The 10,854-nt window shown below is 48.7% G+C and overlaps 2 protein-coding genes across 3 annotated transcripts in view; one reads left to right on the top strand and one right to left on the bottom strand.

Annotated features, from left to right (window-relative positions):
* Positions 1 to 9,608, bottom strand: part of LOC125953592 (putative uncharacterized protein DDB_G0277255) — a 33,944-nt gene extending 24,336 nt beyond the window's left edge. Inside the window, exons 1-2 of one of the 2 annotated variants that reach the window (XM_049683250.1) lie at positions 8,668 to 9,608; positions 7,860 to 8,566 (exon numbers count right to left, since the gene is read on the bottom strand). In XM_049683250.1, coding sequence (XP_049539207.1) covers positions 7,860 to 8,566; positions 8,668 to 8,895 — 935 coding nt within the window. In that variant the 5' untranslated portion in view covers positions 8,896 to 9,608. The remainder of the gene's footprint in view (positions 1 to 7,859; positions 8,567 to 8,667) is intronic. The other variant, XM_049683249.1, reaches the window with a different exon arrangement.
* Positions 9,609 to 9,902: 294 nt separating this feature from the next.
* On the top strand, positions 9,903 to 10,822 carry LOC125953618 (uncharacterized). The gene is made up of 2 exons (XM_049683299.1): positions 9,903 to 10,198; positions 10,257 to 10,822. Exons 1-2 carry the CDS (start codon positions 9,941 to 9,943, stop codon positions 10,794 to 10,796), a joined length of 798 nt encoding a protein of 265 aa, XP_049539256.1. The 5' UTR covers positions 9,903 to 9,940; the 3' UTR covers positions 10,797 to 10,822.
* Positions 10,823 to 10,854: the final 32 nt, after the last annotated feature.

The raw sequence follows: 10,854 nt of genomic DNA, 5'->3' as shown, positions 1-10,854 counted from the left end.
GAACCCAGAAGGGCATACACGGTGTCGGTGACCGTCGGACGCTTTCAGTGAAGGTTAAATTAGTCTAGAGGACGACTGCTGCCGTACCCACAAGAGCGACACACAGCACGCCCACGACCAACGTTAGGGCAAGCAATGGCAATGGCATGAAGGTTGGACCAGATTACTGTCCGCCGTTACCTTCCCGTGTTTCTGCTTGACCAGAAGCATAAAAAGCGAAACAAAACGACCTTCGGGGTTGCAGGTGTCCGATCTAGAAGAATGTGGTAAGAACGGGAGAACGTTGTCATTGACCAGTTCTTTGAACATGTCCTTTCAGTTGCTCCGTAAGCTATGTGTACTAGAAGATTATTGATGAAAATTACACCAAATGCTCAAGAGGCGTCACAACACAATAATAAACTCAATGATGTCTAGAAACATTCGTCCGAACGTGCTTCCCTAGATTTCGAGAAAATTTTAATCAAAAAGGGGACTACGACCGCTTCAATGATCCATCGATGAAATTTCGGGAAAAAAAGGTTATTGAAACGAACCCTTATCAATGTTTACTGAAATTCGCTGGATTGTGCATTTTAAGGATTCTCGTTGCCTATTAATATCACCGTAATAAGACGTAACGTAAAGCGCCAAAGAGTTGACTAGCTGGTAACCCTAGAACACCACCCAAAAGAAGGTTTCTCCTCTCATTTGTTGAAGAATCAATTAGCAGATTAAAACAAATGCCAGACCTTTCTCCGGCTATCGTAACACGGTGCTTTGACGTCAAACCATCAAATATCAGATAAGAAGTTCTCCACCCTAACTTTGACGCAATAAAATATGATGGAAATTCCCAGATATTATCGCACCAAACAGGAAGATCTGCACGAAAAACGATGCAAAGTCCAACGAACTTAACGGCCACTGCAGACTGCCGTAGTGTAATCGATGAGAAGTTTGCCGGTGTCTGAGACAGACACACACCCTTTCGACGTGTCCCTTTCATCATCCTCGCTGTCGGACACCTCGTGTTGAATCCCTCAACTCGTTCACACAAGGAAACTTTTCCTCCTTTTTCCGTCCGCGACGGAAAAGCACGTACCAGGTGTGGTAAGAGGGACGTTGCTGGATAGACAAATTACATATCCTGTCGCAAGGAGTCACCGAGACGCGAAGGTCACACACCGGCTCACCATCATCATCAACATCATCATCATCATCATCGCAGGCGACAGGGCAACAACGACACTTATGTGCGTGTCTGTGGCCAAGTTATTTACATCGATCGATCCCTTGGACACCACACATTCGTCACATGGTAGCTGCTTGCAATGTCGTTATTAATCGAATCAGAACACCGGCAACGGCCACGCGGTCATAAATGCGCGACAACCATTTTCCGACCTCACCCGAAAAAGGTTCATTGACGTTGATCTTGCCGAACACGCTTATTAGGTATCGATGCGATGCTTTGGTCCGTTCGTCCGCCCGGGCGGTCTTGTCGCAAACGCCCGTAACACGCGGATGTATGCACAATTGGGCCACCTCTCTCTCTCTGAGGGTGCGGTAATGTCATGGTATGTACGCAAGCTCTTGATACATTCTCTGCCCACACACGATGATGCTTACCAGTGGCGAGTGGCGACAACGACACCGCAAAATGTGCTCGTACCGCGGGGTCAATGTACTGATTTGGCGTTGCGGTGGAGCTCTGTTTGTCCGCCGAGTTCCGCGAACGTTACTGGCCGCCACACTAACGCGGCGAGTGCAACAATGACAGCGTTTTGAGGCTCAAGAAACATATGGAGTGTGCCCTTGAAGGTGTAACGCAGATGATAAGAAGCCCGGTTACTGGTAATTACAAATGGCGACTAACGATAACGACTATGGCGACGCATGATAAGCATCTCGGCGATTTGATTGATGCAATCGGCCAACTATGGTTTGCCACAATATTATGCCGTACACTCTTTAGTCCATACTGGCGAAAACAGATCAGATAATCTGACTGAACGACTACTGACTAAGCTAAATCAGCATAAGCTTCCCGATCTCTGCACAGCTCCGACCGACCTCGGGCCATTTAGCACAATATAATAAAATGAAAATCCATTTAATCCACATGCAGCAGCACAATTGCAACGAGCCGTAACGACGACTAACCAACCCCCACATCTGTAGGGGAGACAGTATAGTGCCATTAAGTGGCGGACCAGCAGCGACCAGGAGGGAGGATGCTTTGAATTGCTCGTGTTGCGGCGAGTAGCGCACGCAGATGAGAGATCGTTCGTGCTCATCACATTTGGCTTCTCAGTAGCGGTTCAACGAACTCTAGACAGGAATGAGTTGTTGTAGAAGGGGTGCGGGAGGGTGTGAGCGAACACGAGAGGCGATCTCCTGAGATCGCCGATCGGTCGCCATATTTCGCGGCGCACGTCACCTACCACCGCGCGTGAACCAACTGATCAGATCATTAAATGCACCACAGCTGCACACGCTGGCCAGTATCGCTCGAACGTTGATTGCACATCGCGTAGGAGGATCGCATTCAATGAACTGATGCACTTCATTGCCTTAACCCTCCTATCGGACACTCCTCGGCCAGTGTTTCGTACCATAAATATATGGATCTAACGCATTTGCGATCGCCATTTTTGCAGGCAGATTTTGGATAGACCGTGCCATGAAAGAGTAGCATCGAGCAAACGGAAATACAAACACCAATTCTACTTGTTAGGTTGCGATTACAATTGCATTCCGAACGGTTCTTCGGTTCATTCGGTGATCATCGCTCTTACCTTTGGCTGGATGTTCTTTAGCGGGTAATAAAATTACTTCGCACTCCTTCTCTGGCCAATTGAAGCCGGCCAAAGCGGTGTGACGACAGCAGCGGCGACGTGCACTACACTTCGCGCGTGTTTGTTTCGATTTTTATTTGCTTCTTCCTGCTGCCGCCTCTTGCCGTTCCGAGAGGGGGAGAGCTCATTGCACCGCCATAAATATGACATGATTCGCAGGGTGGTAACTTGCATGTTTTGCATCGCTGAGCTAGCGACACTTCCGCGCACCGGAGTGACAGAGGTAGGAGAGGTAGAAGCGCGCGATTTCAGAATGGTGAGGAAGAATATTCTAGAGATGGCACGACGGTATCGACATTGATGCCAAAAGTACTGGAACAGTGTAATGTATGTCGATGGTTTTCAATCGTGGAAGGATCTACTGTGACAGGCCAAGACCGATCGTCCGTTGTAGCATCTGATAACTAACAAAAAAAAACTTTCCGATAAAAACTTGGCCCCCCTAAGCTCTTTGAGCGCGAAACACTAACTATATTTTTATTCGCAAACTTCAATGGTTACTATAAAGTATCCAAGAATATCACAACCCTGTCCATGGATTACTTTAATCCCAACACGCTGAATGTCTTCATTCTCTCACTCTCTTCTCGGTTAGTTGGTCTTAAATGTTTAATTTATTTTCACTTGGCATGATTATTATCATAAACGTTCCACAAAACGAACCGTTTTCATGCCCCCGGCGATATCAAGAGTTCATTTCCACCACTAATGGGAAGCAAAATATTCACAATTTGAAGCGATTGCTCGCTGAGCCACGCTGTACGCTCACTAGCTCGCTTGTTCGTTCGTTCACCGACGACACAACATTCGTGTCACCGAACGGTTATCCATCCTTTATTTGCTTAATTTGAGCTTAAGCGCCGCTACCGCTGTCGAAGGACGGAAGGTCAATGCAATAACAGGAGGCAAGGCTGCGTGCACGCTGAATCGGCTGAATGTAGAATGCATTTGCCCCACGAGTGCATGCGGCGCCCGCCCTCGTGCCGATCACAGCGTTGCTCCGCGTTGTGGCAGATACCGTATGGGCAGCTCGAATCAATTGCTACACTTTATGAGCACTCCTTTCGGCTACAGTAATTTTCCCCCCCATTCCAATCAACGGCCACCACTCATTTCCAAAATGCTGATAACCTTCAACTCGCAAACATTCAACTTCAAAGGACACGCCAGAGGACACAATAACGGTCAGAGTCCTTTTCGCAGTTGTTGGCCGGTAATGGAGCGAAAGGACAATGCGCTGCGAGCAGCTTCGTTACTTCGTTTGCATCCCACACCACCCACAGGCATGCACTAACGCAGAGTTCGGAACATACCTTCGCCGAAACCAACGACGATATGCTTTCAGTAGCAGCACGGATGCGTGATTGGCTCCTATTGATAGCTTTTGTTAAATAGCTAAACTCGTTCGCGATGCAAACGAGACATAAGGGATACTTTTTGGAAGATTAGCCTCGGATTGCTAAAAGAGAGCAACGGACCATCCCCTTTTGGAGACAAGCTGAGAAAAGAAAATCCACGAATGGATCCTCTGCGAAAGAGCTATAATCCTTTTCACTCAATTCGAAGAATAACATGTCAACTGGCCGCAAGCGATGACGCACGAAGCATGGTTTGTTTGGGCCAATAGATAACATTTCTTCTGCATTATAAAATGTCATACCTTCTTGCGCCTCGGGGGCAGTCCGTGTCTGCGAATGTTTAGATTGTCTCCGAGGTCGATGTAACGTCCTTGTGTCAAGATAAGCAAAGATTCATGTTGCTGTCTGCAATCGATTGCGATGCTATCCCTCGGTCTGCACGCCTGCAGACGATAAGATTGCAGACCGAAACACCAAACGGTCACGATGGCATACACATTCCAGAGTAGCTCATGTTAATTAGGGGTCTCGTTGATCAGACAAGATCTGCACGGGCACACCATTCTTGCAAACACGGACGGCGGCTCCGAATGAACGGTTGCCCACTTCCGAAAAGGGAAATCGCTAAATGCAGCGCAACCAGTACACGCGGCACGCAGACACAGGAAACGATCGCTTTAAAAATGCAAAACCGTTGTCGTTGTCGATCGATCATTGCCCTAGCCACGGCGATCGCGACATATTTTGCACATTTAGCGCCACCACTACCGCGACTCTACGTGTCAATTTTTATTGATTAGTGTGCAGTCGTTAAAATGCGCTGGCCAGAGTGCAGCCCGTGGCACTAGAGCCAATTTGTGTAGAACGTCAAGAAGCGTTTGGTGATGGCAGTTCGAAGATGCATCACAGTGCGGCGGTGCATTGTATGAGCTCGTGGAGGTGGACAGATTAATGTGATAATGAACAGTGCAAGCACCACACCCGGATGGGTGACACCTTCACGCTCTGTTTCCATTCCGGTGCAGCAAATGTAAGAGTAATAGTGTGAGTTGGCACTCTTAATTACTCAGCAGAATCACCAGGGAGAGCATCTCTGGTGGAGCCTTTTATAAACTTTTACGATCTCGCCGCCAATTAAGGGAAACTTGCCGAGCTGCCAAAGCTGACTCCTGCATATTCCTGAAGGAAGAGCATCGAACTCAAGCGAAACGTGATGAAGCAGCACCCGAACCTAACAACTGCAACCGCTGATGATGATAACGATTACACGCTGGCAGCTACCGATCGAACAGCTCCTTCACATGGGAGGGACGAGTACTCGCTCACTTTATGAATCCTCACTTTGCTGGCCAATCCCTGCCAAAAAGGTCAGGCAACGAAAGTCAAACGGTAATACAGGAACGAACCTCGAACTCGCTGGAGCAAAGTACGTTACTCCTGCCCAAGGATAATGCAAGGATACGTGGCTCCGGGGTTAGTAACCAGCACCTCGGTAGTACGGTCGGTGGCCTTTTGGGCTACAGCACCAGCATGCATCAGTCGAACAACGACCGGCGCCAAACAGTGAGCACCGAATGCACCGAACGACGAGGACGACCAGCAAGGAGTGTCCCTGGAGGTGATGGTGAATGAAATCATAAAACACCTTCTCACCATCGTCCTTTTCGTCCTTCAGTCCCCGGGCAGTATTATCGTTCTCGATGATTGCACTGCTACCTTTTCACATTGGTTTGGCTTGGCAAGCCAACCGTTGAGCATATTCCTTCTCTTTTATGCTGCCGTTGGTACGGGCGATTGAGGTTCCGGGGCGTCACGGCAAGGGTTCGCGAACATTTCGGGAAATGTTGTTGGGAAAGTCGGAAAAATCGAATGAAAAAAAAAAACGACAAGAGTGCAATCAGCATTGCCAAAGTTTCGTACGTTTCAAACATCACGTACAGGAGTACGAATCAGTTCGTGATTCGCGTTGAAAATGGATCGATCGCGAGCGCTACTGAGTATATACTGCTCGCAGGAATCCTATTAACAAGTATATCAAATCTCACGGCTCACAGAAGGTAGGATGAGCACTGAGACAACAGTGTGCCTCCCAAGGCTAAGCACTACATGGCACGATGCATCCAAAAGGTCAATCGAACCGAATTCAATCAAAATCTATGCGCTGCAACCGCAGACGGATCTAACAGGAGACCGAGCCCATCAGCACTTTCGTAGCATATGCTGCCGTAGCACTCGCTACGCCGATGGGAGCTGGCTGGCTAATGCTCTGGGACCGCGGCCGGCCGGGGCTAAGAGGCGCTCTATGGTAATGCCACTCTTGCCGGTCGGTCTCGCGCGCGCACTCGTTACCTTGGCATGATTTTCGGCTTTGCCCTTTTCTTTCTTTTGCAAAATGTCGTTCTCTCCCTCTTTTGCGCTCTCACTCTCTCGCTCTCTCTGTCCGTTCGGTTCTGTACGCCAAGGTTGCAGACGGATGTGCTTGACGGTTGTGGTGGCGCAACGGGGTGGCCGCGCGATGCAACACGTGGGCTCGCGTGGACGGGTGCCCCTTGCCCGCACTCCGTTCATGTTAGTTCAGGGCCAGTGTGGTTTGAATTTGCAAAAATTGCTGGGCCGGCAACGCCACGGCGATGTCAAACGATGGTCAGAGAGTTCGAGTTCGCAAGACTCATGTCGTGTTCCGTCAACGTTGCCTAGTTGAACTAATATTTTTTTTTTCTAAATAAGAAACACTCCATATCTTCTAATTAATTAGGAAAAAAGCTGTTTGCTCGCATTCACATTTCATTATGTTCGACAATGTGCTATGGGAAAGACACCATGCGCTGTCATAATTCGACGCCTTCGCCTGAAAATCATTAACAGAAAGGGGAAAACAAAGAACCGTCGGACCGGTACAGTAAAGCCGAGTCTACTCTTCTCTGACAAACTCCGTTACATCGTTGGCATCCATCTCAAGAACCCACCACCGGTCTCCGTTCCCGCCTCGGGCCTCACTCACCATCTGGCGGCGCATGTGCAAATCATGGCTCTCGGGCATCGCGTCATCTCTCCCCCTTCTAACCAACGGAGATGAATCTGAAATCAATGCGTGGACACGCGCATCTTCCCCCAAAACCGTTGCGTACACCAGGAAAGGACGCCGTTCGTGGCGTTGTTTGCACACTCCTGACCAACTAATACTACCGCAGCACCAGATGCAATCTCTAGTGCATCGCTCCCTCTCTCGCTCATGTAATATAACGGATTGCCGGAAATTTATTACGGCTCGGAGTAACTGGCTTTGGTTTTGCCAGTGCAATTCACAACCAGCGGCGCCATCCTTCGGTAGATGGCGATGAAATAATGCTTTCATCAGCACCGAACAGGAAAACCTATTCTTAGACGCCGTCCGCTGGTCGTGTAGTTTTATTGCAAGATTCCTTGGCATCGATTGCCGACCGGAGAAGAACCGAGTCAGGTGCATACGCTATTGCAACGCAAACCACATTTTAGGTTCGCGCGCGCATTCGCCACGATATGAACCCGTTTCATATGCAGTCTTGTGCATCAAAGCAGTCGGTTTTCAAATCGGGCTCTTCCTGGCCTACTGCAATCTCAATCTAATCAAGTTCAACGATCAATTCATGTTAAAACTGATATCTGGATAACTGGTACTTACATTTTTAGGGCCCGTTTCCGTGCGGTCGCCGTAAAACGCTGCTTGTAGCTCCTGTATTTCACTTTTATTCTTGGTTTACTCTCCGCTGCCAGGGAGTCACTGCTGTCGGAGTTAGCACGAAATCTAACCAACTTGCTTTCAGGAGACACGGCTACAGCATCTACACCATCGTCCTCCTCTTCAGGTTCATCTTCATCTGGCTCTTCATCGTCGTCTTCATCATCATCTGTTAATACTTGCACCACATCATCATCGTCCTCCTCTTCTTCAGCTTCATCTTCGTCTTCGTCATGCTCCTGCTCCTCGTCCTCCTCACGATCACTTCCGCGGGAAAGTTTACGTTTTTCTCCGCGCCTCGTCGGCGTCTTCTCGGTGCTGACGATTTCATCCTCATCGGTGTACTCGTCGGTGCTAAGCTCTTGCTTCTCCGACTCATTGTCCATCGATTCGTGCGATCCGATGCGATCGGTAGTCTCGACGTAGATGTCTTCATCCTCATCCTCGTCCATCTCTAGATAATCATCGTCGTCCTCACGCTGGGGATGCTCATTATCGTCATCCTCGTCGATAGAAAATATTTCTTCCTCAGGACTTTGCACACCGGTGGCATCTTTTAGGTCTGTGTAGGACTTTTCCGGTGAGCTTTCAATCTCGACCGTCTCCTCCAGCTCGGCACAATCTTCCTGTTGCTGGGCGGCAACATTTAGCTACAAATAAAAATAGAAAAATTAAATGTTTAGTCTCGAGAATGGGGACGACACGGGGTCGATGTGTTGGTGCAAACACGACACAGGTGTTTGTGGCATACCTTTTCAGGCGTAACTCTTCCGGAAGGTACCGCCGGCGGTAGTTCCTCCGCTTCAGTCTCCTTGCCACTGCTCTGCACCGTGTCTGGTTCGTCCGTTGATTGTTTTCCGTCCGGATGATCGCTGGTGGAAACGATTGCTTCGTCGGCAGGTTCCGGAAGTTCACCTCCTTCCTCTTGCTGCGTTGGTGCTGCTGGTGCTGCTGCTGAGGTTGCGGCGGCTGGTTCCATATCTGTGCAGTCTGCCGGACGTGGTGTGTCGCTCGCCGGTGGATCGGCCGTATGTTTGTGCTACTGTCGATGATGCTGGTGATAGTGTCGCGCTTTATGAATTGATAAAAACGCACCGTCGTGGTCGTGGTGATGCGTTAGCGGGTTTTTTACATTCGTATGACCTTCTTCGCTTCCACCGAGACCGAGGCACAAGCGAACAAACGCGCCTTATCAATCTTTCGCCTTCAACTCGCTACTACTGCGTGACGCGTCCCCCTGTATCGCACCAAACGCACCTCACTTCGCGCATGTGATTTCAACGACGGCCACCGCGAAACCAACCGAGAACGTGGCGTGGTGCAACAGCGATTTCCCTGACTCTGGAGCAAATTTTGCACGCACAGCAAAATTTCGCACCGATTATTGCCACGGCCCCGGACCTCTGGTGAACGTGTAAAATCAAAGCAATCGCAAAAAAGGAACCAAGAACCTAAACTTCCATAGCGGTCGCACTATCAACCCTCCACCCCCGATGCTCGCAAAAAAAATTGTTGTTTGCGAATCCGCACACACACACGCGCCTTGTTGGACACAAAAGCAGGCGATTAATTCGTGCCGGCACGCCTTGAACTGCACTTAAAACAAGCGCAAGCGAGGAGGCTGTTTTGAAGGAAAACTACGCGGAAAATTAATGAAAATGGAACCGCGGAAAAAGGAGATAAATTTTCTTTGCCGGAGTTTTCTACTTTTTTTCCTTTTTGTTTTCAAGTCAACAACTGTCACTTGCGTTTAGCAACGGACGAGTCGAAATCGGCTTCGGATGTGGGGCGCTCGTCTGGTGTGGGTCATTTAATTCACAATTTCAATATACTGCGGGAGATTTATTCATGATTTGAACAAATAACGAGCAATTGAAAACACAATCGAGAGTTCTTGCACAAGATAAAAAGGTTGATCTCGAAGCCGGTTTGAAGAAGGCTTGACAGTTTCAAACACAAGCGCGCGTCGCAACGATCAGCTTTTCCGGATCTTTTGGAGGATTTTACAAAAACGAATCTCTAAAATGCCGCTGGTCGAAGTGGAATTCGACTCTGGTGTTGTTACTAAAGCGTGTGCGGCGCAGCTGGTGAGAAGCATAATCGAATTTCTGCTATACGATCGAGGACAGATCCCGCTGCCGTATGCCTCGTTCCGGGAGCTGGTCAAATCGCTAACCTTGCCGGTTGAAGATGATTTACCCGTTCGGGGAGCAGATATTAAGTTGAGAAAAGAAAGAGAGCTAGCCAAACAGACCGTTAGCACCGTGGACAACTTATTTGAGGTAGGCCCAAGGCACGCAGTAGAATTAAAGGTTAATAACGCACCCGTCTCGCTTACAGACCATCACGAAATACGTTGAGCACAGTCCGGATATACGGGAGGTGCTGATTCTATTGGGAAGCACCATCTACACAGCAAAGGAAGCATTCCACGTCCGAATGCCAGACATCGATGTGAACCATCATGGTATTAATCATGTTCGCGACCTGAAGAAGGACCTTATGAAGCTGAACAGAGCTCTGATAACTTCCGATGAGTTCAACTCCATTCGTCCTGTGCAGTTGCCCACGAACGTGCATGTTTTGATCAAAGCCCTCAACATCCCGCCCAACGTTGATGAGGACGTTTTTACTCCATTGGACGATTATGAAGTACCTCAGAAATGTCCAATTTTTCATGTACAACTAAACTCGTCAGCAAATGCGGCGCCGTTGAATTGCTGTAACCGGTTGGAAGTGTTCCAAGATAACTCGTTCTCCGAAATGGTCTCTGCTCTTTCAGATCTAGAAACAACGACGAAAACCGCAGAAACACCAGAGTGCTGGTTGCAGTTAAACATTATTCCACGAGGATTCAATCGGTGCTCCGCGCTAATATAACAGCTTAATCGAATAAAACATCGTGAACTTGGAAAATGTAGTGCCCGTATAATTTCCA

The sequence above is a fragment of the Anopheles darlingi genome, chromosome 3, assembly GCF_943734745.1.
Source record: "Anopheles darlingi chromosome 3, idAnoDarlMG_H_01, whole genome shotgun sequence".
Lineage (NCBI taxonomy): Eukaryota > Metazoa > Arthropoda > Insecta > Diptera > Culicidae > Anopheles > Anopheles darlingi.
Note: the sequence above shows the minus strand (reverse complement) of the source record. Positions and strands in the feature narration are given on the sequence as shown.